Source organism: Nomascus leucogenys, chromosome 16, assembly GCF_006542625.1.
Source record: "Nomascus leucogenys isolate Asia chromosome 16, Asia_NLE_v1, whole genome shotgun sequence".
NCBI classification, from domain to species: Eukaryota; Metazoa; Chordata; class Mammalia; order Primates; family Hylobatidae; genus Nomascus; species Nomascus leucogenys.
In genome coordinates, this window is record NC_044396.1 from 44499252 (window position 1) to 44526589 (window position 27338).

Consider the following 27338-nt stretch of genomic DNA (forward strand, 5'->3'; position numbering starts at 1 on the left):
CACCCCACTGATGAGAAAAAGCCTGGAGTACAAATCTTTTTTTCTTAAGCATGTCAGAGAGCAGAGGTCACGAGGCAACCAGGTGAACTGAACTTCAAAGGGTGATAAACCCCTCTAAGGAAAGACAAAAACTGAGAATGAGAGGAAGAGGCAGAGGCCATAAAAGAGGGTAAGTGACATATTAAAAAATACTTAAAAGTCCCGGTGTGGGCTAGTATTGAATGTAGAATCTCTGGAAGCCCCAGATAGTCACTCTCCAACTCTTCTCCACAGACCTCAGTGTGTGCTCACAAGAAAAGATTAGGGGTGAACTGGAGAGTAGAGAGCCCCTGCTAATGGTGCAGGGAACAAAATCCCACTCACTTCCTGGAAGTTTCTCTCACAGAAGCAAAACCTGTCAGATGCTGGGAAAGGGGCAGGAAACCCTTTTACTCCCTCTAAGAAAAGGGTATATGCAAAAGGCATGTAATGCTGGGAGGGGCTGAACTACACTCCCCTGCCCCACACACTCCTCCACCCTCACCAGCCCAGGCAAAAGTCCACTATTCTAGAGAAGGGGTAGAAGCAAAATATCTACTACTAGGCAGCGGGGGTGGGTGGCAGGAAACTCGGCGGGGGGGGCCAGAGTCCTTAAATGACATAAAGCAGAGATTTACCACGGGGCAGTGGCAGCAAACTTGCTCCCATCACAAAACCTCCAACACAGGAAGAAGGGAAGGGAACAAAGAAAGCCTCACCCCTAAGCCCCAGGAATACAAAGCCCCATAAGATTTTAGCTAAACCTGAAAACTGAGGAGTGCTATACCCCAGCCCCCAGGGGAATGAGGGCAGGGGCATGAAGAAGGGATGTGAGGAGTCCCCATGTACCCCCATGTGGAGTTATAAGCAAAGGCGACCTTTTCTTGGGGTCGCAGGAGGGGCATGAAGAGATTCCTTCTGTGGCAAAGGCATACAGGACTGAAGGTGGAGCAGAAACAACCAAAAAACCCCTCTACTTCAGGCCCTACACTACGCACAAGTTAACAGTAGGAGTCTGAAGTCTGTGCTGAACTGAAGGTAGCTGTAGTGCAGCAATAAAAGCCAAATCCAGTTCAACCACTCAGTAGATTGAATCTACCTCCAACCAACCACCAATGGCCTGACAGATTCTTAGTCATAAATCCTATTTATGAGCCAATTCTCAGTCATAAATACTATTTACCTCAGTTGTCACTGTTCTTTTACAATGACCAGAATTCAATAAAAAATATGACATAAAATAGCAAGAAAAAAACCCACTGTCAAGAGCTAAAACAATTAACACACTCAAATGTTGAAACTATCAGATGGAAACTATAAAATAAATGAGATTAATAAGTTAAAGGGGAATGCAGTGGCTCACACCTGTAATCCCAACACTTTGGGAGACTGAGATGGTAGGACTTTTAAACCCAAGAGTTAGAGACCAGCCTGGGCAACGTGGCAAGATCCATCTCTGCAAAAATGTAAAAAAGTTAACTGGGCATGGTGGCATGTGCCTGTAGTCTCAACTACTTGGGAGGCTGAGGCGGGAAGATTGCATGAGCCCAGAAGTTGAAGGCTGCAGTGAGCTATGATCATGCCACTGCACTCCAGGCTGGGTGACCGTGCGAGACTCTGACTCTAGAAATAAAAATAAATAAAGGATCTAGTGGAAAAGGTAGATACATGCACACTCAGATTAGGTATTTTAGCAGAAAGACGGAAACTATAAAAAAATAGAGTCAAATAGAAAGGCTGTAAACTTAAATGAGCTCTAAAGATTTGATGTTAGTAACATAACAGTGTTAATTTTCCAATTTTAATGGGTTTACTGAGGTTAAGTATGACAACATCCTTATTTGCAGAAGCCATCAAGTTACAACTTCCCTGAGACAACATGACCTACAGTAAATTTAAAAATGAGTAATAAAATAATTCATCAATAAAAGCAGAAAAAGTAGGCCAGGTGCGATGGCTCAAGAATGTAATGCCAGTTCTTTGGGAGGCCAAGGCAGGAGGACTGCTTAAGATCAGCCTGGGCAAATCAGTGAAATCCCTGTCTCTACAAAAAAAAAAAAATTTAAAGTAAATACAGTCCGGACACAGTGGCTCGTGCCTATAACATCAGCACTTTGGGAGGGTGAGGCGGGAGGATCACCTGAGGTCCAGAGTTCAAGACCAGCCTGGCCAACACGGTGAAACCCCGTCTCTACTAAAAATACAAAAATTAGCCAGGTGTGGTGGCATGTGCCTATAGTCCCAGCTACTCAGGAGGCTGAGGCAGGAGAATCGCTTAAACTTGGGAGGCAAAGGTTGCAGTGAACTGAGCTCACGCCACTGCACTCCAGCCTGGGACACAAGAGTGAGACTCTGTCTCAAAAATAAATAAATAAATACAAATATAATTTAAAAATACATACTTTTAAAACAGGAAAAATTATTAGTGACTCAATGTAAAACAAAATACCATTTATACTGTTATATATAACCAGATATCATAATGCCGTAAACTTTGTTCATTCACAAAGACTTCATTTTTATGTATTTAAACAATTCTTTAGAAATTTCCTCATTCTATTCACGAAAATAACAAAAATGACTTTGTACAATCTTATTACATGTGGGGGAAAAACTTTAATCACAGATTTGAACTAGACTACAAGAAAATCTCTGTTCTGTAGTAGAAGCGAGATCAGAGGCTCATGCCATCCCTGCCCCTTCCTTCCACACTGCAAGCCCTATTTTATGTCTCTGTAAACAGAAGAAAGGGTTTCAGCAGTGGAAGTAAATGACAGGATGAAAGGTGGTGGACCTGGAGAGGGGATGACATCTGGAAGCTTCCTGCTAACATAGCCCCAGTTCCAGGCTGTTTGTTCTCCTCCCTTAGCTAACATTACCTGCCTGCTGTCCTCTATATGGCTACCAAGGCCAACAAATTTATTTCCTACAGCAACGCTGTGCTGTTGGCAGTTAGTAGGGAATAGAAAAGATTTAAGTAAGATCCACCTATGCCTCAGAGGAAAATATCCTATGTATTTGATTACAGAAGTTGGGAAGTCAGGATATTTTAAGGAGTAAATAAAATGGTGATCATGGCACTAGCCATAAGATCCACATTCCCTTCCCATGTCATGAGTGTCAGACACACCATTACAGACCACGGCCTCCACTGGTCCTGTCAAAAAGAAAAAAGTGAGCATCCAGAGATCAAGGGCAGAATCAGGCTCAAAGAAAAAGCGTGAAAAAGAAGGAAATCTAGAGTTGTTGCAATAGGAAAGGAAAGTAAGTTCTTAGAGCCATATTCCTCCACACAGAACAGCTGTCTCAAGAAAGGCTGCCACTTGTATAGAAGACAAAAGTAAAGTCCAGAATATAGAAATCTAAAAATATCAGTCTGTTTCTTTCCTTAAGTATATTCCTGTCTGATCAGCTAAGAAATAAACCTTCAAAAAATAAAGATTTCAGTCTAAATTTCAGAGCAGAAAATACATTTCTAGTTTATAAGGTGTTCACAAAACAGATTAAGTATGATAACTGTGATTCTAGTATGAAATAAGCTACTCAAATGGACTCGAGAATGTTTTGAAAAATAATTTAATAATATTGCAAGACTTTGTGTTTCCATATATCATTTCTTTCCAATTACATAATTCTAACTCAAGTAATTCAATTTACTTTAAGCTCTACAAAACAGTCATTTAATTTGTCTGAGGATCAACTGTCCCATCAAATACATTTTCTGAGCAATAAAGAAACTCTTCTGAAGGACTCTATACAGAATATTACCAAGGTTCTCTCTGGCTTTACAGAGCATTTTTTAAAATAATAAACAATTGAACTACTCACGTAATACCAAACCACCTGGTTGAAAGCAGAAAAATCCAACTAATCAAATATTAAAAAAAAATAGTTTACTATAGTGCCAGTAAACATCAAAACCTAGGACTATTTAACTGTGTCACTCTTAAAGCAGATGTGATCATACTACTCCCTGCTGAGAAAGTATCAGTGCATTACCACTCTAGTCCAACATTTTCAAGCCCCTTGAGGCCCCAATTGCCTATAAAGTGACATTACATTATTTCATGTATCATATGAACTAACTGTGGCTCCCAGAGTACTTTTCCACCTTTGGGGTTCTGCTCACGTGGTTGCTATTACTTGGAGCACTTCCTGTTCATGTTTCCCTGCCTAGCAGTAGAAATCTTACTGCACTTTAACTCCTCCTCCCTCAAGACTCTACACTCAGTCCCCAAGTTCTATTTATTTTACCTCCAAGAGCTCTCTCAAATGTATACTCCCAGGTATCTGGGGTTGTAACCTGGCCCTATTCCTAGTATACCCTGGGCAAATAACAACCTCTCTGTGCCTCAGTTTCCTCATGAGTAAAATCAGCGTACCACATAGGCTCCATTATGTTACGAGATTTAAAGCAGTTAATTTATATTAAGCATCTGACAATGTCTGGCATAGTAGGCGCTCAAAAAAAATCTGTAGGTTCGTTAAGTATGTATGTAGTATTAAAATGACAACACATTAGTCTAATAAGCATGTCACTGGTGATTTTTGCTAATAGCAGCCTAATACTTCAGTGATATATATCCTCAAGTGTCATTTTAAAGTCTATGCTTCCTTCCATGTCCTTCTATGAAACCACTTTGATGCTCAACAACATAATACAGAATGCCAATGTTTGTTACCTGCCTATTGAATCTTCAGTATTTTTGTGTAGTCTAAAAGCAAGAGACCAACAAACTAGGTATTGGTGGAATAATGAAGTAAAAGTTGGTAGAGTTTTGGTGGAATAATGAAGTAAAAGTTGGTAGAGTGAAACACTAAACACTTAAAAATAGGCCACCAGAGGGCAATTTTCATGATGGCCAAACAAACAAGAACCACCAATCATTAAATATACAACATCAAAATTTCTGGAGTAATAAAGAAAAGTATGACTATCCTGGAGAGAAATCTATTGATATCTTATTTATTCAGAAAGACACACCAACCTCAGGAATGAATCAACAGAAAATGCGTAAATTTTGGTATGCAAATTATATTTAATGTAATATTATTTAATATTTCATTTTTTTAATCCACACTGGTAAAGTCAAACTTATTTTGAACATAAGTAAATGCTAAATAATTGAAGCATTTTTAAAGCAGTTTTCTACAGCTTTAATTAGTCTCTTACTCTTTTAGATGTTTTAAATATAAATTTTCTTATTTCAACTTATAGTCTACAGTGCTGCATGGTTCTTTGTTTAATGGAAACTAATGTCTATGGGAAAACTCATTTTAAGAAAGACACGTACATATGCACAATGCATGCAAACAGTTAACAGGGAATAGTAAATATCACTTCTATTATATTTTTCGGTATCTTCTCAATCAATAATATGGAATGGTAACACAGTTCCAGTGCAGCACACATGAATGGCAACACAGAGGTGAAAGTATCCTTGCTTACCATGCCAAACGGCTGCATGTCCATCCCACAGAGTTGCCACCGTTTTCCTTGCACCATCCCATAAATTATGAGAGTAGGCTTCTTTCAATACATTCTTTCTCTTATAAATGTGTAAGAAAATAATAGTAAGGTAGAGAAGAAAGATAGTAAAGTAAGGAAGTATTAAAAGTATTAGTGGTGTAAAAACCCACAAGAGATAGTTTGCAAAATTCAAATAGTCCTCCAACTGCTCCACACCAAACCATTCTTCCAGTATGTGAATCAGACAAATCATATAGGGCACAGAATCCTGTCCTACACCACAGGTTTGATTTTTATCTATCATTTTTCTTCAGGTGAAAATGACAAATTCAGTTTCTTTCTTCATTGCCATAGCAGGTCGTTAATTTTGACACTAGAAGGGAAAAATAATCCAGTATTATTTTCTCCACAGCTATAAAGTTAAATGTTTTACTCTACTTAAATAGTATATAGAGTCATTTCTTAATACCAAAAATGAGCAGATGGTTAATGGTTAACTTTGTTGCAGATTTAAATGTGAAAATTATAAGGTTTCATCTGTCTGCTCATGAAGTGTGTCATGTTTAGCTTCTGAAATAATTCACTATAATTGAAGGAAGAAAATAAAGCTATAATTAAAAGAAAGAAATAAAGTTGATGAGGAATACAATTTCAGATTGATTTTAATACTTTGACTCATACCTTAATTGGATCATGTTGAAAACTTAGATCTTAAACCAGGTCATATTGAGATAACTTTTTTTTTTCTTCTTTGAGATGGAGTCTCACCTTTTGCCCAGGCTGGAGTACAGTGGCACGATCTTGGTTACTGCAACCTCCGCCTCCCGGGTTCAGGCAATCCTCCTGCCTCAGCATCCCGAATAGCTGGGACTACAGGCATGTGCCACCACGCCTAGCTAATTTTTGTATTTTTAGTAGAGACAGGGTTTCACTATGTTGGCCAGGCTGGTCCCAAACTCCTGACCTCAAGTGGTCCACCCACCTCAGCCTCCCAAAGTGCTGAGATTACAGGCATCAGCCACTGTGCCCAGCCATATTGAGATAACTTTGCACAAAAGAAAACATCAATATCTATCTAATTCAGTAAAAGTAACCCAATTCTTTAGGAAATGATGACATATATTTATGGATTTTTTTAATAGAGAAACAGATTGACAAAAAAGTTCATTATGCAATAAAAATTTATCAGTCCTGTTTTTATCTTAAATCTTAAATGACTGAAAATATAGCTGTATAATTATTTTACAAATTCACTCTCTAAAACAGTCATTGGACTTACCAGAAGTTAGATAAATATCTTTTCCCAAACTTCAATGTCTGTATTCTGGAAAGCACAGTAAACAAATTTAAGAAATGAATTACTAAGAAAAAAAAAAGATAATCATTAATACCTAGAGTTAGAATCTCTATAAAATAAACAGCAAGAGACATTCATAAATGTTTGAGAAATATGATTATAGGCCCACACTGGCATATTACAATTAAAAAGTACACTCATGCTACCATTGCTTTGGTGAAGAAACTCTACACTGTTTAGTGCCACTATATAGAGCCCCACCTAAGAATTTTTTTTAAACAAAGTTTTCAAAAGCTTTGTTTCTTAGGAGAAAAAGTATGAAGATGTATAACTGACTATGATTCTTTTTAGTAACCTGGCCAGATAAGCTGAAGGTGAAACATAACATTCAATTATACAATTATATTAGCCCTATGATAATATTTTCCTACAAAAGATTTCCTTTCTCCATACTTCGATTCTATTCTTAGAGCTATTTTATCATTATTCCATACTATATAATCTTACTGAAAATTATCTCAAGTCCTTTGTAGCAGAGGCAAAAAATGAATAAATGAAAGCAAAGGATGAAAGGAGAAGAGAAGATGTACATATAAGAAAAATTTATTGTTTTTATTCCAAGATTATCTTGCTAACTGGCTTATTAGGAGGGCAGGCACTGACTTGTTCTCCCAGGAATGAAACATTTCATCTAACTTCCTTGTAACCAATAGCATTTACTTGTGAGAAATCTTGTCTGTTATGGTTACAGGAGATGAACATAGCAAACATTGAGCCCACAAGTTGGGCTTTATTTACATCATAATCTAATCAATCCACATGAAAAGTCAAATCACTGGCCTCGCGCAGTGGCTCACCCCTGTAATCCCAGCACTTCGGGAGGCCAAGGCAGGTGGATCATCTGAGGTCGGGGGTTTGAGACCAGCCTGACCAACATGGTGAAACTCCATCTCTACTAAAAATATAAAATTAGCCGGGGGTGGTGGTGCACGCCTGTAGTCCCAGCTACTTGGGAGGCGGACGCACGAGAAACACTTGAACCTGGGAGGCAGAGGTTGCAGCGAGTCGAGATTGCACCATTGCACTCTAGCCTGGACAATAAGATTGAAACTCCGTCTCAAAAAATAAAAATAAAAAAAGTCAAATCACTATAATTTACCCATGTTTGATCATTTAGAATGCAACAAAGCAAAATTTAATACTTTTTATTTATTTATTTTTAATTTTACTTTTGAGATGGAGTCTCACTCTGTCACCCAGACTGGACTGCAGTGGCAATCTTGGCTCACTGTAACCACCACCTCCCGGGTTCATGTGATTCTCCTGCCTCAAGGACTCTCGAGTAGCTGGGACTACAGGTGCGTGCCACCACGGCTGGCTAATTTTTTTTTTTTTTTTTTTTGTATTTTTAAGAGATGGGGTTTCACTATGTTGGCCAGGCTGGTCTCGAACTTCTGACCTCAGGTGATCCACCCACCTCGGCCTCCCAAAGTGATTACAGGTGTGAGCCACTGCACCCAGCTGAAATGTAATACTTTTTAAAATGAGAGCTTTTCCCACTAGGATAGCTACTGAAAATTGCCAGAAATGGAAATTATCAAGTATTTGATGATGTAGAGAATTTAGAACTTCATATACTACTCATGGGAATGTAAAATGGTGTGGCTGCTGTGGAAATCAGTGTGGCAGTTCTTCAAAAAGCTAAACATAGAGTTACCATATGACCCTGCAATTCTATTCCTAGGTATATATCCACAAAATGATTGAAATATGTATTCACACAAAAATTTGTACACAAATGTTCACGGCAGCATTATTCATAATACTCAAAGGGTGGAAATTGAGTGGATAAATAAAATGTGGCATACATCTACAATAGGATGTTATCCAGCCTCAAAAAAGCTACATACTGTATGATTCCATTTCTATTAAATACCCAGAGCAGGCTAATCCACAGAGACAGAAAAATTAAGTGGTTGTCAGGGCTGGGGAGGGGAGAATGAAGAGTTACTGTTAATGGAAAAAAACAGAGGTATCTTTGGGATAATGAAAATGTTCTGGAATTAGATAGTAGTAATGGTTGTAAAATCTTGTAAATATACTAAAAACCACTGAACTATACACTTTTAAATAGTGAATGTTATGGTAAACTATATCTCAACTTAAAAAGAGCTTTTAAATATTGTTAATAAATTAACAAAATATATAACCCCTCATATATGTTAAAAGTAGCTTTTCCTAGCCCTGAAAACCAATCAGCATTTTCATGATCTGACCCTAACTACTGCTTAATAAAATTTCCTACAATAATCTAGTCACATTTCCTTTTTTTTTTTTTTTGAGACAGAGTCTCGCTCTGTCGCCCAGGCTGGAGTGCAGTGGCGCTCACTGCAAGCTCTGCCTCCCAGGTTCACGCCATTCTCGTGCCTCAGCCTCCCGAGTAGCTAGGACCACAGGCGCCCGCCACCACGTCCAGCTAATTTTTTTGTACTTTTTTAGTAGAGACGGGGTTTCACTGTGTTAGCCAGGATGGTCTCGATCTCCTGACCTCGTGATCCTCCCGCCTCAGCCTCCCAAAGTGCTGGGATTACAGGCGTGAGCCATCACACCCGGCCTACATTTCCAATTTTTAACAGGATAGTAAAATCCTGTGATTTTTTATTTTTTTTTGAGACAGAGTCTCACTCTGTCACCCAGGCTAGAGTATAGTGGCTCACTGCAACCTCTGCCTCCTGTGATTCTTGTGCCCTAGCCTCCCAAGTAGCTGGGATTACAGACATGCACCACCATACCCAGCTAATTTTTGTATTTTTAGTAGAGACAGGATTTCACTATGTTGACCAGGCTGGTCTCCAACTCCTGGCCTCATGTGATCTGCCCACCTCGCCCTCCCAAATTGCTGGGATTACAGTTGTGAGCCACCGCATCAGGCCAAATTCTGTGATTTTAAAACTTTGTTTCAGACCTCCCCAGACAAACTGGTAATAGAATTACACCTCTTATCCTCTTAATCTACATTCTGATTGATTATACATACTTAAAGAACACAGTAATGGGAAGAGGGTCACAGTACAGGCAGAGATCCAGTGAGTGGACTACACAGAAACTTTGGTGAGACCTAGTAGTCCCTTAACACTGCTGTATGTAAGAACCCTGCCCACAAATGGTCATTCAAACTTGATTTTGATTTAAACCCTTTCCGAACAGAAACTCAAAAGGTGTCCCATTCAGTCTTCACAACCATCCATCAGAGCTACTAAAAAGGTCTTCCTTATACTTACTTCCCTGTAACTTTTCCCTACTGGACCTAGTTCTGTACCACAGACCCTCTTCCATTAAACAACCTTGTAAGTTTAAAAACAGCTGCCATGAGCCACAAAATTCCTTCTCCAGTCAGAATCCTTAATTCTTTCAACCACTTCTCAGCCCCTGGTTTCTTAAGCTTTCAGCAATCAAGATCACTCCGAGTTGCTGACTCCAGTTATCTGATACTGACAACACCATGTACGGTAACCCCTGTGCCTCAGTTTGCTAAAACCTATAAAACTAGGATAATAATCCTATCTACCTCATGAGATTACTGTGATTAAATGGGCTAATCTGTGCAAAGAGCCTAGAACAATACCTTACACGTAATCAGTGTTACATGTTTGCTATCACTATCATTCATAGAATCACAGCAGCTTTTTTGGTAACTCGATCATACTACCTCATTCAGCTAAAAATATGCTACTATTTTCTACATCTCTGCAAACTGCACTTGAAAAAAACCTTTTTGAGCCCAGCAAAGATTATATATCTCATCTGCTTATTAACTTTCATGGGGTGGGCTAAGACAAAGCCCATACTTTCAGTCTGTTTCAGGAACACAATGGATGACACGAATGGGCTTAGGAGCCAAACTGCACATACTGGAATAATGGCTTTACAACCTTAAGCAAGTTACACCTCTCTGCGTCTCATTGTTTCCCTGAAAATGAAGATGATAAATCATTCTATAAAGACCTATTTAGCACCTATGTACCCTAATATGTACCACGCATTTCCTCAGCAGCAAATAAAGCAAAGTCTACAACCTCAAGTGGCTTACATCCTAGAGGGGGAAGATAGACAATAAACAAAGAACTAGGCCGGGCGCGGTGGCTCACGCCTGTAATCCCAGCACTCTGGGAGGCCGAGGCAGGCGGATCACGAGGTCAAGAGATCGAGACCATCCTGGCTAACATGGTGAAACCCCGTCTCTACTAAAAATACAAAAAATTAGCTGGGCGTAGTGGCGGGCGCCTGTAGTCCCAGCTACTCGGGAGGCTGAGGCAGGAGAATGGCGTGAACCCTGGAGGCGGAGCTTGCAGTGAGCCAAGATCGCGCCACTGCACTCCAGCATGGGCGAAAGAGCGAGACTCCTCTCAAGAAAAAAAAAAAACAAAGAACTAGTAAATACATACTAGGTCAGATGACAGGTGCTAGGGAGAAAGATAAACAGCAGTGTAAGAAGAATATGGAGTTCTATGTCAGGCACAGGAGTAGGGGAAAGGAGGGGGTTGCTATGTTATATAGGGCAATCTGGGAAGACCTCTCTAAAAGATATTTTTGAGCAGAAACCTGAGGAAGTAAGGAAGCAAACCGTGTGGATACTTAGAGGAAGAGATTCCTAGCTAAATGAAGAGCAAGTGCAAAATATGTGCACTTGCTGTGGCCTGAGGAGCAGCAAGGACGCCAGGCTGAGAAAGTGACAGGAAGGGCACTTGGAAATGGGCCAGAGAGGCAACCCCGTAGAGCTTTCTATGCACGCTTTTCTTTTTTTTTTTTCTGAGACAGAGTCTTGCGCTGTCGTCCAGGCTGGAGTGCAGTGGCGTGATCTTGGCTCACTGCAATCTCCGCCTCCCAGGTTCACGCCATTCTCCTGCCTCAGCCTCCTGAGTAGCTGGGACTACAGGGGCTTGCCACCACACCTGGGTAATTTTTTGTATTTTTAGTAGAGACAGGGTTTCACTGTGTTAGCCAGGATGGTCTCAATCTCCTGACCTTGTGATCCGCCCGCCTCAGCCTCCCAAAGTGCTGGGATTACAGGCGTGAGCCACCGTGCCCGGCCTCTATACACGCTTTTATCTAAGTGAGATGGAGAAGGCATCAGAGGGCACTGAGCAAAAGGGTGAGGTTGCCTGGTTTGGGTTTTAAGTGGCTGCTGTGTTGATAATATACTACACAGGGAGCAAATAGGAATATTTGCAGTAAGTGATGAAAGTGGCTTACATACATGTGGCAGAGGGAAGGCAATAGGAAATGGTCAGTTTCTGGATATATTTTGAAGATAAAGCCAACAAGATTTGCTAATAAATTGACGTAGAATCTGAGATAATTATATGGTGTTTTGTCAACCTAAGTTTGTATCCTGGGAGGCTCTGCCCCTTACCATGTGACCTAGCAAGTACTTAAATACCTTTCTGCCTCAGTTTCTTCACCTGTAAAATAAAAATAACAGCATCTACCTAATAAGACTATCTTGAAGATTACATGTAAAAAAACTCTTAGAAGAGTGATTTCTACCATATAAGCATTAACTATTGCTATCATCATTTCATCATTACAATTTGCTTGCTTGTGAAAAAATAGAGTTGCAGGAAGAACAGGTTTGAGGGTGGGATGGAGATCAGGAGTTCCACTCTAAACATGTTAAGTTTAAGATGTCTATTGGACATCCAAGTGAAGACATCAGTAGGCAGCTGGACTTCAGCAGTTTAGCAGGAAGATCAGGAGTAGGATACAAGGTATAAGTGGATGGCCCTGATATAAATCTAGGAATTGGCAGCATACAGACAATATTTAAAACCATGGAACTAGAGAATATCCCTCCAGGGAACGAATATAGAGTAAAAAAGAATTTCTGGCCAGGCGCAGTGGCTCACACCTGTAATCCCAGCACTTTGGGAGGCTGAGGTGGGAGGATCACTTGAGGTCGGGAGTTCAAGACCAGCCTGACCAACATGGAGAAACCCTGTCTCTACCAAAGATACAAAATCAGCCTGGTGTGGTGGCGCACGCCTGTAGTCCCAACTACTCAGGAGGCTGAGGCAGGAGAATTGCCGAGATCATGCCACTGCACTCCAGCCTGGGCAACAACAGTCAAACTCAGTCTCAAAAAAAAAAAAAAAAAAAAAAAACAGAATTTCCAGGACTGAGTCTTGAGGCACCCAACATTTTAGAAGTTGGGAAGACAATGACAAGCCAGCTTCCTCCTTGCAGAAGTAGTATCCTGGAAAAGCTTCAAGAAGGAAGGCATATTCTGCTGTTTTAAATGCTGCTGACAGGCCTAGTAAGGTAAGAGATCACTTCCTTCCTGTAGGAGACAGCTTTAAAAAAAAAAAAAAAAAGAAAGAAACAAATGATAATTGATCACTGGATTTTACAACACAGAGGAAACTGGCAAACCCTAATAAGAGCTGTTTTGGTGGGGAACAAAACACTTTGGACAGGAGCAGCTCCCCTTTACCTTTGAAGTTCAAGAATGAATGGGAGAAAATGAATTGGAAACAGCAAACATAAAAACTCACAAAGGAGGAAAGAAACAGGTGAGTATCTAGAAGGGAACACAGGTGAGTTATTCCTTGCTGTTGCTGCTGCTGCTGCTGCAGCTGCTGCTTTAAGATAGAGGCCAGGCATGGTAACTCACACCTGTAATCTCAGCATTTTGGGAGACTGAGGCAGGAGGATCGCTTGAAACCAGAAGCTCAAGACCAGCCAGGCAATATAGTAAAAACTCATCTCTAAAAAAAAAAAATTAGGCCAGGTACAGTGGCTCACACCTGTAATCCCAACACTTTGGGAGGCTAAGGGGGGGCAGATCACTTGAGGCCAGGAGTTCAAGACAAGCCTAGGCAACACAGTGAAACCCCATCTCTACTAAAAATGCAAAAATTAGCCAGGTGTGGTGGTGCACTCTTGCCTCAGCTACTCGGGAAGCTGACGCACGAGAATGGCTTGAACCCAGGAGGTGGAGAGTGCAGTGAGCCGAGATCATGCCACTGCACTCCAGCCTGGACAACAGAGTGAGACTCTGCTCAAAAAGAAAAAAAAAATTAAAAATTAGCGGGCGTGGTGACATGTACCAGTGGTCAGAGCCAGTTGGGAGGCTGAAGGGGGAGGATCACTTGAGCCTGGGAGGTAGAAGCTGCAGTGAGTCATGATCAAGCCACTGCACTCTAGCCTCAGTGAAAGAGCAAGATACTCTGTCTTTAAAACAAAAAACAACAACAACAACAACAACAAAAATGCCAGGCACAGTGGTTCATGCTTGTAATCCCAGCACTTCGGCGGCCAAAGCGGGTAGATCACTTCAGGTAAGGAGTTCGAGACCAGCCTGGCCGACATGTAAAGCCCTGTCTCTACTAAAAACACAAAAATTAGCCAGGCATGATGGTGCATACCTATAGTCTGAGCTACTTGGGAGGCTGAAGCACGAGAATTGCTTGAACCCAGGAGGCAGAGGTTATATAAGCCGAGATTCTGACAGTGCACTCCAGGCTCGGGGACAGAGCGAGACTCCCATTTCAAAAAAACAAAAGATAGGAGAAAATACAGCCGTGTTCAATGTCAATGATAATTCATCAACGGGAGCAAGAAATGGATGATGTAGGAGAGGAGATAATTGTTAGAGCTCTGTCCTTGACTAGGCCAAAGGGGACAGGATACAATGTACAAGTGGATAGACCTGAGAAGTTTGTGCCAGACACTATTCTAAATATATCAATAAATAAAATAGTTATCTGAGAAAACATATGAAAAACACTTATTTTCTGGCATATAGTAGGCACCTAACAAATGCTGCCTAAATATACAACTGAACTGTATTCGTCTAAAACTTTTTTTTTCTTTGAGACAGAGTCTCACTCTGTCACCCAGGCTGGACTGCAGTGGCTCGATTTCGGCTCACTGCAACCTCCACCTCCCAGGCTCAAGCAGTTCTCATATCTCAGCCTCCCGAGTAGCTGGGACTACAGGCAAGCACCACTGCCCCCAGCTAATTTTTGTATTTTTAGTAGAGATGGGTTTTCACCATGCTGGCCAGGCTTGTCTGGAACTCCTGGCCTCAAGTGATCCGCCCGCCTCCACCTTCCTAAGTGCTCGGATTGCAGGCGTGAGCCACCCTGCATGTCCTCATCTAAATCTTTAACAAAAATCTGGATCAAAACAGTATCCTAAAACCTGCTACTAAAGAACTATCACAGGAATTTGAATAAAATGCTTCTCAGTAGATAAAATGTAGCACTTTTGATAATATGACAAAGTGTCTTTAAATCTCAGTGAATGCAACCCCTTAATTGTGCAGATAACAAAAAAAGTAAACACAGAAAGCCAAGTTTGCTTGCTTAAAATTACTAAATTAATTCAGTAAAAGCCAAGAACTGAAATTAAAATCTAGTCCCCTTACCTCCTGGTCTGGCTTCCAACACTCTTTCTTTGATATATCTCTCTTTTCCTCTCTTGACAGAAAGACTGAAAATATTAAGACTGCAATTTCTGTCTTCCCTATACTTCTGTCTGGCCCTTCCCCTTCCCCCTCAATTTACCTTGGGGTGTAACCGACTCCTTATCACTTTATTTTAATCCAAGAAAAATGACATGGGCCAGGGTGGCTCATGCCTGTAATTCCAACACTTTTCCAGGCCAAGGTGGAAGGACTGCTTAACTTTGAGACCAGCCTGGGGGCAATATAGTGAGACCCTGTCTCTACCAAAAAAATTAAAAGTTTGCCAGGCATGGTGGCACGTTCCTGCAAGTTGCAGCTACTCGGAAGGCCAAGACAGGAGGACTGCTTGAGCCCATGGAGTCAAGGCTGCAGTGAGCTATAATGATCACACCACTATACTCCAGCCTGGGCAACAGAGCAAGACCCTGTCTCAGAGGGAAAAAAAAAAAAAAAAAAAAACTCTATGTATTAGAAAATGTTTTGGGGGAAATAAATTTTAGTTACCAAAATTCCAAGTTATTTTCTACAGCCCTCTGCCCCTAAAAATCTAAAATAAACACAGTCTAACGCATCACATATGAAGTATCTTAATTTCCCTATCTGGAAATCATGTAACTTCTGTAAAAACAAGTAGACAAGGCCGGGTGCGGTGGCTCATGCCTGCAATCCCAGCACTTTGGAAGGTCGAGGCGGGAGGATCACCTGAGGTCGAGAGTTCAAGACCAGCCTGACCAATGTGGAGAAACCCCGTCTCTACTAAAAATACAAAATTATCCAGGTGTGGTCGCACATGCCTGTAATCCTAGTTACTCGGGAGGCTGAGGCAGGAGAATCGCTTGAACCCAGGAGGCGGAAGTTGTGGTGAGCCAAGATTGTACCATCGCACTCCAGCCTGGGCAATAAGAGTGAATCTCCGTCTCCAAAAAAAAAAAAAAAAAGTTGACAAGCTCAAACAAATATCACCATATTGACATTGATGGTGAGGATATGGACCTTACAGATGTTTAAAATCAGAGTATTTCAAAAACTAATAGAATAGAGAACTTTATGGCTTTCATAAAACCTTAAGAAAGTATATCTATTTTAGGCTGGGCTCAGTGGCTCATGCCTATAATCCTAACACTTTGGGAGGCTAAGGCAGGCAAACCACTTGAGCCCCAGAATTCAAGACCAGTCTGGGCAATATGGCAAAACCTCGTCTCTACAAAACACACACACACACACACACACACACACACACACACACACACACACATACAATTAGGCAGGCATGGTGGCATGCCTGTAGCCCCAGCTACTCGGGAGGCTGAAGTGGGAGGATTGCTTGAGCCTGGGAGGTGGAGGTTGCTGTGAGCCGAGATCGCACCACTACACTACAGCCTGGGTGACAGAGCAAGATCCTGTCGCAAAACAATAATAATAAATAAAAAAAGAAAGTATATCTATTTTGAACACCAATTACCAGTACTTTTCCATTTTACTTTCAGTATATAAGCCACACTGAGAACATTCTGAAAATGCCAATTAAAAGATATAGCCACTGAAACACAAATTTTCCTGCTTCCTTTCTGCATATTTAATAATGGTTTAACAGAGGCACAGCACTGTTTTACTGAATAAGACTTCTACTTCAAACATGAATAAAGCTGCAATTTAATATTTGTCAAGATAGCTGGTAAATCTAATCATTTTAGCTTTAATACTTTTTTGATTTCAAGCTTTAAACTCGAGGTTCTGATACAAATTACCCTTCAAGACTTTTTTTTTTAATCCTAGAATGCTCAACTTCTAGCTAAAATCTTCCACTCTGTTTCATAATTACAGTTCTACCCTTATTATTGTAACCCAGCTACTCATCCCAATAATGCTGCACATCTATACTGGTATATCTCTAACTGTGCAGCACTCTTACCTTCTTGAACCACCAAAATCAGCCTATCTCTGACCTCAAAGCAGGGCAGCAGTAAGGAGGTGGGAATAAACATTTGAAAATGAATATTTCCACTAACTAGTAAATGTGGCCAAAATACTAGTGACCCTTCAAAAGGCCTGAATTTTAGCCCAGCTTTTATATAGTTCTAAAGAAGTATCAATACTATTTTGGCATTTCGTAGCACCAACCACGTCCGAAGCGCTCCAACTTTCAAGTCTGAGCTTGTCTCTGAAGAAGCTGCCCGTGCAGCCTCCATGAATACCACACACCAAATACTAACTGCTTTTTACAGATCCAGCAATGCTGCTGTTTCCATTTTCTCCATCCTATTTATGCGCACATGAACTTCTTTTCTTATTAGATAATTAGTAACTTGAAGGCAGAGACCTGTTTTACAGGCTGCAAACCCCAGGGACCGAGACAGCACTTGGCGCCTACAAGGTCCAAACCGACGCCAACGATTAAGCGCACAATGGAAAGGTGTAATATACATCGTTTCGTTTAGTCCTCCCTGCAGCCTCATGTAATAGTTACTATTAACCATCCCCATTTCACGGGTGATCAAAGTTAGGCTCAGAAAGGTGAAGTTGCCTGCCCAGGTCACAAGGTAGGACCAGGATTCCAAGCCTGATCAGTCTGGATACCAACGCTCTACCCACGCGGCCTTCCCCCTACACTCTCGGGATCACCACACAATTCCCCTCGGCTTTTACACCGGAGGCTCGACCTGGGTCCCGGAACCAGCGAAGCCACTGGGCAAGCCTAGAGGCCTCTAGTGAGGCTAGAGACGCCTCGCCCCACCAGATGCATTAGGATGAAAGGCGCCGAACCGAAGGTTTAGAGCTCCAGGGGAGAAGAGGGGCGGGGAGAGCAGGCTCTTTGACCCAGAGGAGGGAAGATCTCCACACCCGGCCACTCTGGCGCCGGGGCGCAACACGGAGGCCGGCGGGAAGCCGAGCCTGCCAGCGCTGAGACTGGGGATTCCGAGGCGGCTCCTGGGAGACCGGACGCGCGCGGCCTCCGCCGCTCCCGGTCCCGCCAGACCCGATGCCGGGCTGGAGAAGCGCGGGGGCCGACGCACCTCGGATAGGCGGGGGCAGGGGCAGCTCTCCTTTACCCTAGAGCGGCGACAGAAGCTCTTCGGGGGCTCAGTGGCCAAGGGGGCGGACAGATTTGCACGGCGGATTCCTCCGAAGCTACCCGTGTGAAAGAAGTCAAGCGGAGGCTGCAGCCCGGGCCGCGAAGGGGGTGACAACCGCCCGTGGTCCCGCCCCTTCCCGTGGCCGCTCGGAGCCACTTCCGGCGGCGGCTTCCCGGCTAGTTCCCGGCGCGAGCGGCAGTGGGCCAGTTTCTATCTCCTCATCCAGGGCTTGCGAGCGAGGCCTGGTTTAAGTCTCCAGTAACCGAGCGGAGGCCCGGCAGGCGCGACCCGGGCTGCGTACGGCAGAGCTGCCTCCGAAGTGGTAAAATGTGCTGCGAGAACTGGAGCCGCGTGGCGGAAATGTTTCTCTTCATTGAGGAGCGGGAGGATTGTAAGATCCTGTGCCTTTGCTCCAGGGCATTTGTGGAGTAAGTAGAAACGAGAATCTCTTCATTTTCTAGCACAGTCATTACCCAGAAATGTAGGTATTGCAAAAGTGGTTGTAATTAATCACTGAAACCAGCCAGAGCATCTGACCCTTGGGCACGTGATGTTTAAGAAAAACAAAACCCTCAGACATGACGGAGTGGTCGCCCACTGCCATTATTTTTAAGTGAAGGACTACATCTACTTGGTAGGCTGCTATGAAAAAATGTCGTAGGTGCTATATGTCATCTCATATTTGTAAATCGAGGGGACATTTAAAAATTGGGGGAAAGCGACATGTAAAATGAAATCTCTAGTGGATATGATGTTATAAAGTGAAAGTTTAAAGTTGAGTGACTTGCTTTGGTTAACGTCTTTTTTTAAACCTAAAAATCTACTTAAGCCCAAATGCACATAATTAAAACTTCAAACTAGTTGAGATAAAAGATTTAACCATATTTACATCAGTTTTTTTGATATCTTTATTTTGGGGAAATCTTTGTATTAGGTAAAAATTGCCCTACATGGAAAATAGCTAGTATGCAGGAAAAATACCGCCAAGAGAACTGAATTCTAGAAATTGTTTTCTTTATATTAAATGCGTGAGTTAAGCCACTTGAATCTCTTTTGCATCTCTGTAACGGGTATATTGAATCTCACATGCTTATTTTGTTAGAGTTAAATCCTTGTGGAAATAAATTTTATGTGATAGACTTTTAATATAGTTTAATATAGTAGGATTTAAGTTTGAAGGAATTCATTTTTCTCGTGTAATTTTGTGGGGTAATTTGAAAACGCAAAAAGAAGTTAAACTTGTTAAATGTAATGTAAAAAGTATTGTCGCCTTTTTAGTCAGGCATGCATGTAATCATACAATCATTCAGAAAATTTTTTTTGTGCTCTTGTATATCAAGTATGCTGGTAGGCACTGAGGTACAAGACATTCTGTCCTTACATGTATTGAGTTTACTTCCTAGCAAAGAAGATGAATATTAAGACAACTGGTTACGTTATCACTTGGTTGGTTATAGTTATAAGTGCTATGAGGGAGAAATGCAGGATGCTGTGAAAACAACTTTTTCCAAGGGTCACAGAGGTTTCTTTGAGGAAGTAGCTTTTGGAAAGAGGTCTAGGGGATAAATTGGGGTAAGTTTCAGTGGGAGAAAGTGTTCTCTAAAAGGCTGAACTCAGTAAAGGCCTTGAGGGAGCAAAAGAAAGCCTGAGAAACTGAACAAAATGGCTGGGAGAGAGGGCACGGTGGCGCACACCTGTAATCCCAGCACTTTAGGAGGCCGAGGAGTGAGGATCACTGGAGCCCAGAAGTTGGAGACTAGCCTGGGCAACATAACAACACCTCATCTGTACTGAAATTTTTTAAAAAAATTAGCCAGCTGTGGTGGCACATGCTTGTAGTCCCAGCTACTCTGGAGGCTTGGGCCAGATGCTCTCTTGAGCCCAGGAGATCCAGGCTGCAATTAGCCATTGTCGTGCCTGGATGACAGAGCAAGACCCTGTCCTAAAAAAAAAAAAAGAAAAGAAAAGAAAACAAGACTGGGAAAGAAAGAAGATAGGGTGTGCACAGTAGGCAGGGTCAAAACCTGCAGGACTTTGTAGACTATAGGAAAACCTTAAGCTGGGGAATGACATGATCAGATTTGCATATTTAAAATACTACTCAGGCGGCAGTGTGGAGGATTGTTTGGAGGAAGAGAACCACTTAAGACCATTGTTTAGGCAAGAGATTACAGTGACTTGGATTAGTATAAATGGCAGTAGAAATGAAGAAAGGAAGATGGGAGAAAACTTGTTGGGGGTAGGGACTAAGTTGTATTGCTGCCTTTCACTGAGGTAGGGATCACTGGAGAATCATGGATTTTATTTTGGGTCAACGGAGAAGAGATTATGAGTTTGATTTTGTACATTTTGATTTGGGGGTACCTATGAGATAACCAAGAGTAGATGGTATAAACAGTTACATATATTGATTTGGAGTGCTGGGGAAGTCTGGGCTAGTTTTAAAAACTTGAGCCATTTAGCTTTAGATAGTAATTGAACCCATTAATGAAGGGTGGGGGAGAGGGATCCATCTTTGAGGAATTCCAGCACTTTTTAAAGACAAGAAGAGATGGATTAACTAGGAAACAGACAAGCCTAAGTACACTGTCACCAAGTGTTTCAGTGAAGGTGTAATCAGTTGGAAAGCTGCCAAAATATCAGGCAAAATGAGGACCAAAATTATCCACTAGAATTGACTAAATCCCTTGAATCAATTGATTGTAGCAGGAAGAGCCACAGACAAAACCCCTCCGACACCAAGTTAAAGAAGGAAGGGGTTTATTCGGCCAGGAGCATCAGCAGGACTCCTGTCTCAAGAGCCAAGCTCCCAGAGCCAGCAATTCCTGTCCCTTTTAAGGGCTCACAACTCTAAGGGGGTCTGCATGAGAGGATCGTGATTGATTGAACAAGCAGGGGGTGTGTGACTGGGGGCTGCATACGCCAGTAATTAGAAAGGAACCAAACTGGACAGGGATCTTCACAGTGCCTTTTTTTTTTTTTTTTTTTTTGAGACAGAGTCTCGCTCTGTTGCCCAGGCCAGAGTACAGTGGCGAGATCTCTGCCCACTGCAAGCTCCGCCCCCGGGGTTCACGCCATTCTCCTGCCTCAGCCCACCAAGTAGCTGGAATACAGGCGCCCACCACTATGCCCAGCTAATTTTTTGTATATTTTGTGGAGACAGGGTTTCACTGTGTTAGCCAGGATGGTCTCTGTCTCCTGACCTCGTGATCCACCCGCCTCGGCCTCCCAAAGTGTTGGGATTACAGGCGTGAGCCATTGCTCCCCCAGTGCCTTTTTTATGCAAATAACTGATTCGGTCAGGGGTCGATCTTTAACTACCAGGCCCAGGGTGTGGCGCTGGGCTGTCTGCTTGTGGATTTCATTTCTGCCTTTTAGTTTTTACTTCTTTCTTTGGAGGCAGAAATTGGGCGTAAGACAATATGAGGGGTGGTCTCCTCCCTTAGATGACTTATTAAGTGCCACCACTAATTGTTCTACATTTCGTACTGACAGAGACTCTCCGTAACCAGACTTTACACAGGCTCCTCTGAGTGAGCTCCCCTTTTGATTAGGCCTTGTCATTTGGGACTTGTCTTCAACCTGTCTGGTCCAGTTTTAACAAGAATCCTTCTAAGTCCATTAGTTTTTTTGTTTGTTGGTTTTTTTTGGTGGTGGTGGGGTGGTTCTTGGGTGTTTTTGTTTTGTTTTGTTTTTTGGGTTTTTGGAGGTTTATTTTGAGACTGGGTCTCACTTTGTCACCCAGGCTGGAGTGCAGTGGTACAATCATGGCTCACTGCAGCCTCAACTTCCCTGGCTCAAGCAGTCCTCCTACCTTAGCCTCCTGAATAGCTGGGACCACAGCTATGCACCACCATACCTGCCTGATTTTTTTATTTTTTGTAGAGACAGGGATCTCACCTTGTTGCCCACACTGGTCTGGAATGCCTGGGTACAAACAGTTTTCCCACCTCAGCCTCCCAAAGTGCTGGGATTACAGGTGTTTTTGTTTTTTTTTTTTTTTTTTTAAACCTAGAATCCTGCTAAGTCCATGTAGCAAGATCTTCCCACCCTTAGTATCTGATCACTCTGGCCTGCTCTCAGCAAGAATACTGTTGGTATAGCAACAATCCCCCCACGCTGGATGTCTCCCCTTAGTAATTTTCCATCCATTGACCATGCTCCCTGAATTCTGCCCATTGGCTGTCTTCAGCTGTCTTTGCTATATTTGAAGTTGAGCAAAATTTCTCTCCTTTGCCATTATCTTTTTTTTTTTTTTCTCTTTTGAGACAGAGTCTCACTCTGTCGCCCAGGCTGGAGTGCAGTGGCATGATCTCGGCTCACTGCAACCTCTGCCTCCCAGATTCAAGCAATTCTCGTGCCTCAGCTTCCCAAGTAGCTGGGCTTACAGGAGTGTACCACCATACCCGGCTAATTTCTGTATTTTCAGTACAGATGAGGTTTTACCTTGGAGGCTGGTCTCGAACTCCTGACATCAAGTGATCTGCCTGCCTTGGCCTCCCAAAGTGCTGGGATTACATGCATACGGCCACCATTATGTTGATTACTATCGCAATTGTCCTAAATAAAGCCTTTCTTTACCATTTTAACAAATGTCAGAATAATTTAATTTTTTTTTTTTAATTTAAGCCTTCTAGCAGCCCCCTGAGGCATGTCTTGTTATCCTCACTTATTCAAGTAGAAAATTGAGTCTTGGCTGGTTGTGGTGGCTGACACCAGTAATCCAAGTACTTCAGGAGGTTGAGACAGGCAAATCGCTGGAGCCCAGAAGTTCAAGACCAGTCTGGGCAACATGGCGAAACCCCATCTTTACTAAAAATACAAAAAATTAGCCAGGCATGGTGGGGCACTCCTGTGGTCCCAGCTATTCTGGAGGCTGAGTCTGGGAGGTGGAGGCTGCAGTGAGCCGTGATCGTGCCACTGCACTCCAATCCGGGTGACAGAATGACACCCTGTCTCAGAGTCTCAGTAGTGGCCTAAAAAAATCACATAGCCAATAAATGGCAGCCTTGGAATTCTACCCCACATCTGTATGACATGAGAGCCTTTCTACTGTGCTACCAGTTGGCATAAAACACGATTTCATTGACTCTCCCTCATTAAGGTATTTAAGTAGTCTAAAGTCACTAGAACAGCTGGTGTTCTGTTCAGACACTTTAACATTAATATAGATTCATGGAGATAGAGGACTATTCTGGAAACCGAAGAGCCTGTATTTCCCTCTGATCATACTCATGTAACAGTGTCTGATGGTGATCTCTAGTTTTTAATATATGATACAATGAAATGGTTTGATATGTTTTCCCCCCAACAGGTTCCTGAGTCAGAATTTAAGAGTGGTGACCTTATAGACAGCATATCTGTCTGCTTTTACAAAACTCAGCTGTGTGGCCTTGGGCAAGTCACGTATTATTTCTGTGATCCCCTTTTAACACTTTCAGAAAGGGCTTCCTTTCCATTTTACTACTTGAAAATGAAGCTGATTCACAGTCCCTTTGCAAAAGGGGAATTGCTACTTGTACTTCAGAGATTTCTAAGAATCTTTTATTCAGCATTTATTTCAGCCGCCCGAGTGTCAGGTGCTGCAATAGAAAGATGACTTAGGCATCGTAGTGATGATTGCTGTATTCAGAGGTATGAGGATAAGAATTCAGGTGCCTGCTTAGGGCTCTAAGGAGAGCAGTATCTTAGTGGGATTACTACAATCCAGGTTGGGTCTCCTGCTTTACAATTCAAGTCAGTAGTTAAGATTTATTTAGTCCTTACGTGTGCCAGGTCCAGAAATTACAACAAATCTCTCTATTTTTGAGGTCATCAATTCATCCAGAGTCGTTATGCTCTGTGGATTAAGGTACACTGATCAAACTCAAAGACGGCTTTATAGAGAATACTTAGCAAGTATAATGGAAATTCTTCAAATGCCAGGCATTAGAAATACATCATTCCCAGTGATGAATGCTCTTGGAGATACTTGAAAGTTTTAAGTAAGGAACAGTTTTCATAAAAATATAACAGCTGGCATTCTCTTGTTGCTGATCTTTCTGCCTCAAATTATCAGTAGCCTTGGAACATACTAATAATAACCTTGGACATCTGATTTACCTGTCACCCATGAGGAAAGACCTTTCTGCCGCTTTCTCAGGAGCTGACCTGTTAAGCTGGGCCCATCCTCCAGAAGGCTTACAGGCTAGCACTGTGGTGGGACCAAGAAGCTCACTAGAAAAAAATAACCTGGCTCTGTGTAGGAGATGCAGGCCAGGAAAGGAGAGTCACCTTGCAGTCAGTGGCAGCCCAGGCTAAATGCTTAATTCACAGCCCACAGTATGATCGGGTACTGATGCTACTTTTAGGAAGCCCTCCTTCTAAAAGAGAAGAGAGAGAGAATATAAATTATGAAATGTAAAAAGTTGAGATTTCTCAACTCACACCTCTAGAAAATAATGCACAATTGGATTTGAATCAGAATGACTTTTAAAACACTATTTAATGACCATCTTATCAATTCCATTGAATTTGATCTTTTTGAACTGAAATGTGTATGCTTTTCATTACAAATAATTTCATATGTATTCTTTTTTTTTCCTTTTTTTTTTTTTTAAGACAGAGTCTTGCTCTGTCGCCCAGGCTGGAGTGCAGTGGCAACCTCCACCTCCTGGGTTCAAGCAGTTCTCATGCCTCAGCCTCCCAAGCAGCCAGGACTGTAGGCCCACACCACCACACCCAGCTAATTTTTGTATTTTTAGTAGAGACAGGGTTTCACCATGTGTGCCAGACTGGTCTCAAATTCCTAGCCTCAAGTGATCCACCCACCTCAGCCTCCCAAAGTGCTAGGATTATAGGCATGAGCCACCATGTCCGGCATGGCTTTTTTTTTTTTTTTTTGAGTCAGAGACTCGCTCTGCTGCCGAGGCTGGAGTGCAGTAGTATGATCATTGCTTACTGCAGCCTCAACCTTCTGGGCTCAGGTGATTCTCCCAGCTCAGCCTCCCATGTAGCTAGAACCATAGGTGTGCACTACTACACCCGGCTAATTTTTTTTGTTTTTTCTAGAGATGGGGTCTGACCTTGAATAACCTGGGTCTGTCTGATGTTTCATCAGGAATAGTTGGGTCATGCCTTAGCAGGAGTGCCACAGAAATGATGCTATGCCCAGCTCTGTGTGGCCTCAGGAGGCACTTTTTGTAGACAGTATACCATCATGGGTGATGTTGCTGAATGCCAAGTTTTCTACTGTAAAGTCACAGTGGTTCCCTTTGTATTAATCAGTATTTTGTGGGGGCATATTCCAGTGTTATATCATTATCCTGTTTTCCAGTAAACCCACAAGCCTTGGCATTCATTGATAACTTCCACCTGAATCAGCTACCTCTGTGAAGGATGCCAAGGAATGGTTCTTGTCTTCTTTGCTCCTACTGCGTTTATTAGTTAGTATTCTGTAAGGAGCGCTTTCCCTTCTCTCCCCATGTCTTTTGTTCATTTATGTTAACGTGGAATCTAGATTCTTAGTTTACTAACAGGTTATATTCCATTGCTAACATTAATTTGGTGCTGATATTGTCTGTGATTTGGCCAGTGGGGAACTCTTTGAAGTGGCTCCTGTGTCCTTTTGGTATTTCTAGTGTTGAGTGCTTCCTAATCTTCTGGCATAAGATGACCCAGGTTTATCTTTTACAGTTCATGCTCCAACCTGGAATTGTCATTTCTCCAGGGCAACTTGGTTCCTTTCATGGAAAATAGTATTTAGAAACCAAAAACTGGCTGCTCATTGTGCTTATTGTTCCTGTGCCCTCTTAGTAGAGAGAGTTGAGCAGTGTATATATGTGTGTTTTACACACATACATGAATATGTCTATGTGTGTTTTACACACATACATGAATATGTCTATGTGTGTTTTACACACATACATGAATATGTCTATGTGTGTATATATACACACATATGTAACACTTTTAAAAACTATTTTTATGTCTGCTGTGTATATAAACTTAAATGCCATGAGTTTATAACAGTACTTCTAATGTTGGCCCAACACCTGAGGGTTCTTTCTAGCCTTCCTTCCTAACAGATAATGTCTTGAGCCCACCTTGCTTTTAAATAACTTTCTTCATTTTTATTAAAAAAATAAAAACCAAAAATTTTTTATTTAAAAACATTAAATTTTAAAATAATAAAGTAAATAAGTAACCTTCAACAAGGGGAATCTTGGCTAACATTGTCTTCAACACATTTACATATTTGCTCATTATAACCAACTTGCAACCAACCATACTGGTCCTCTCCTCCATCTGACACTTCAGTGTCTCATATCTTTAGGGGCTGGTGGGCAGACCAGTGATGCCCCCTGTGCAGCTCCTGCTTCCCACCCCCAGTGCCCATGTTCTTGGGGACCAGTTGCTGCCAAAGCACATTTGCACGTCACCCCCTTGCCTGTTCACCATCCTGCTGAGTCACCACCTACTTGACATTTCATATAGTATCTCCAAAAAAGAAGCAAAAGGATGTGAAATAGAGCAAGTACACTAGAATTTTATTTAGTTAAATTTATTGTAGCTCCATTAGAAAAGTTATGTTAGCTTCCACTTGCAATTGGCCTTCTTGTAGCAGTTACAGTGGAGTTTATTACAGCTGAATTTATAGTCAGGAAGATATTAAAAGCAAAGTCTTCCACTTTTTTTTAAGTATTCTGTTAGGTTTATTTTGGTAACCTTTGCTCAGACCATGAATACCTTGTCTACTGTTCACAATGGATAGTTTGTCTTATTAGCAAATGGATTAGGGTCTGCATATTGATTTATATGTATGTAAGCTAAGTCTCTCCACTGTTAACTCGCAACAAAATTTAGAGAACACCCCATTGTTTATGTATCATAAGGAGTATCAGATGTCCAGGAGAAATTACACTTAATTTTTTTTTTTTTGAGATAGAGTTTTGCTCTTGTCGCCCAGGCTAGAGTGCAGTGGTGTGATCTCAGCTCACTGCAACCTCCGCCTCGCGGATTTAAGCAATTCTC

General features: G+C 41.9%; 2 protein-coding genes across 4 annotated transcripts in view; one reads left to right on the forward strand and one right to left on the reverse strand.

Annotated features, from left to right (window-relative positions):
- The window catches only part of TMEM68 (transmembrane protein 68), a 37437-nt gene extending 18998 nt beyond the window's left edge, over nucleotides 1–18439 (reverse strand). Inside the window, exons 1-3 of one of the 3 annotated variants that reach the window (XM_030795125.1) lie at nucleotides 18303–18439; nucleotides 6768–6812; nucleotides 5468–5861 (exon numbers count right to left, since the gene is read on the reverse strand). In XM_030795125.1, coding sequence (XP_030650985.1) covers nucleotides 5468–5792 — 325 coding nt within the window. In that variant the 5' untranslated portion in view covers nucleotides 5793–5861; nucleotides 6768–6812; nucleotides 18303–18439. Of the gene's footprint in view, nucleotides 1–5037; nucleotides 5862–6767; nucleotides 6813–18266 lie in introns of those variants that run through there. The other 2 variants (XM_012508887.2, XM_030795126.1) reach the window with 2 other exon arrangements.
- TGS1 (trimethylguanosine synthase 1) overlaps nucleotides 18393–27338 on the forward strand; it is a 52321-nt gene continuing 43375 nt past the window's right edge. Inside the window, exon 1 of the mRNA XM_003255969.4 lies at nucleotides 18393–18754. Within this exon, the coding sequence (XP_003256017.1) occupies nucleotides 18654–18754 (101 nt within the window). The 5' untranslated portion in view covers nucleotides 18393–18653. The remainder of the gene's footprint in view (nucleotides 18755–27338) is intronic.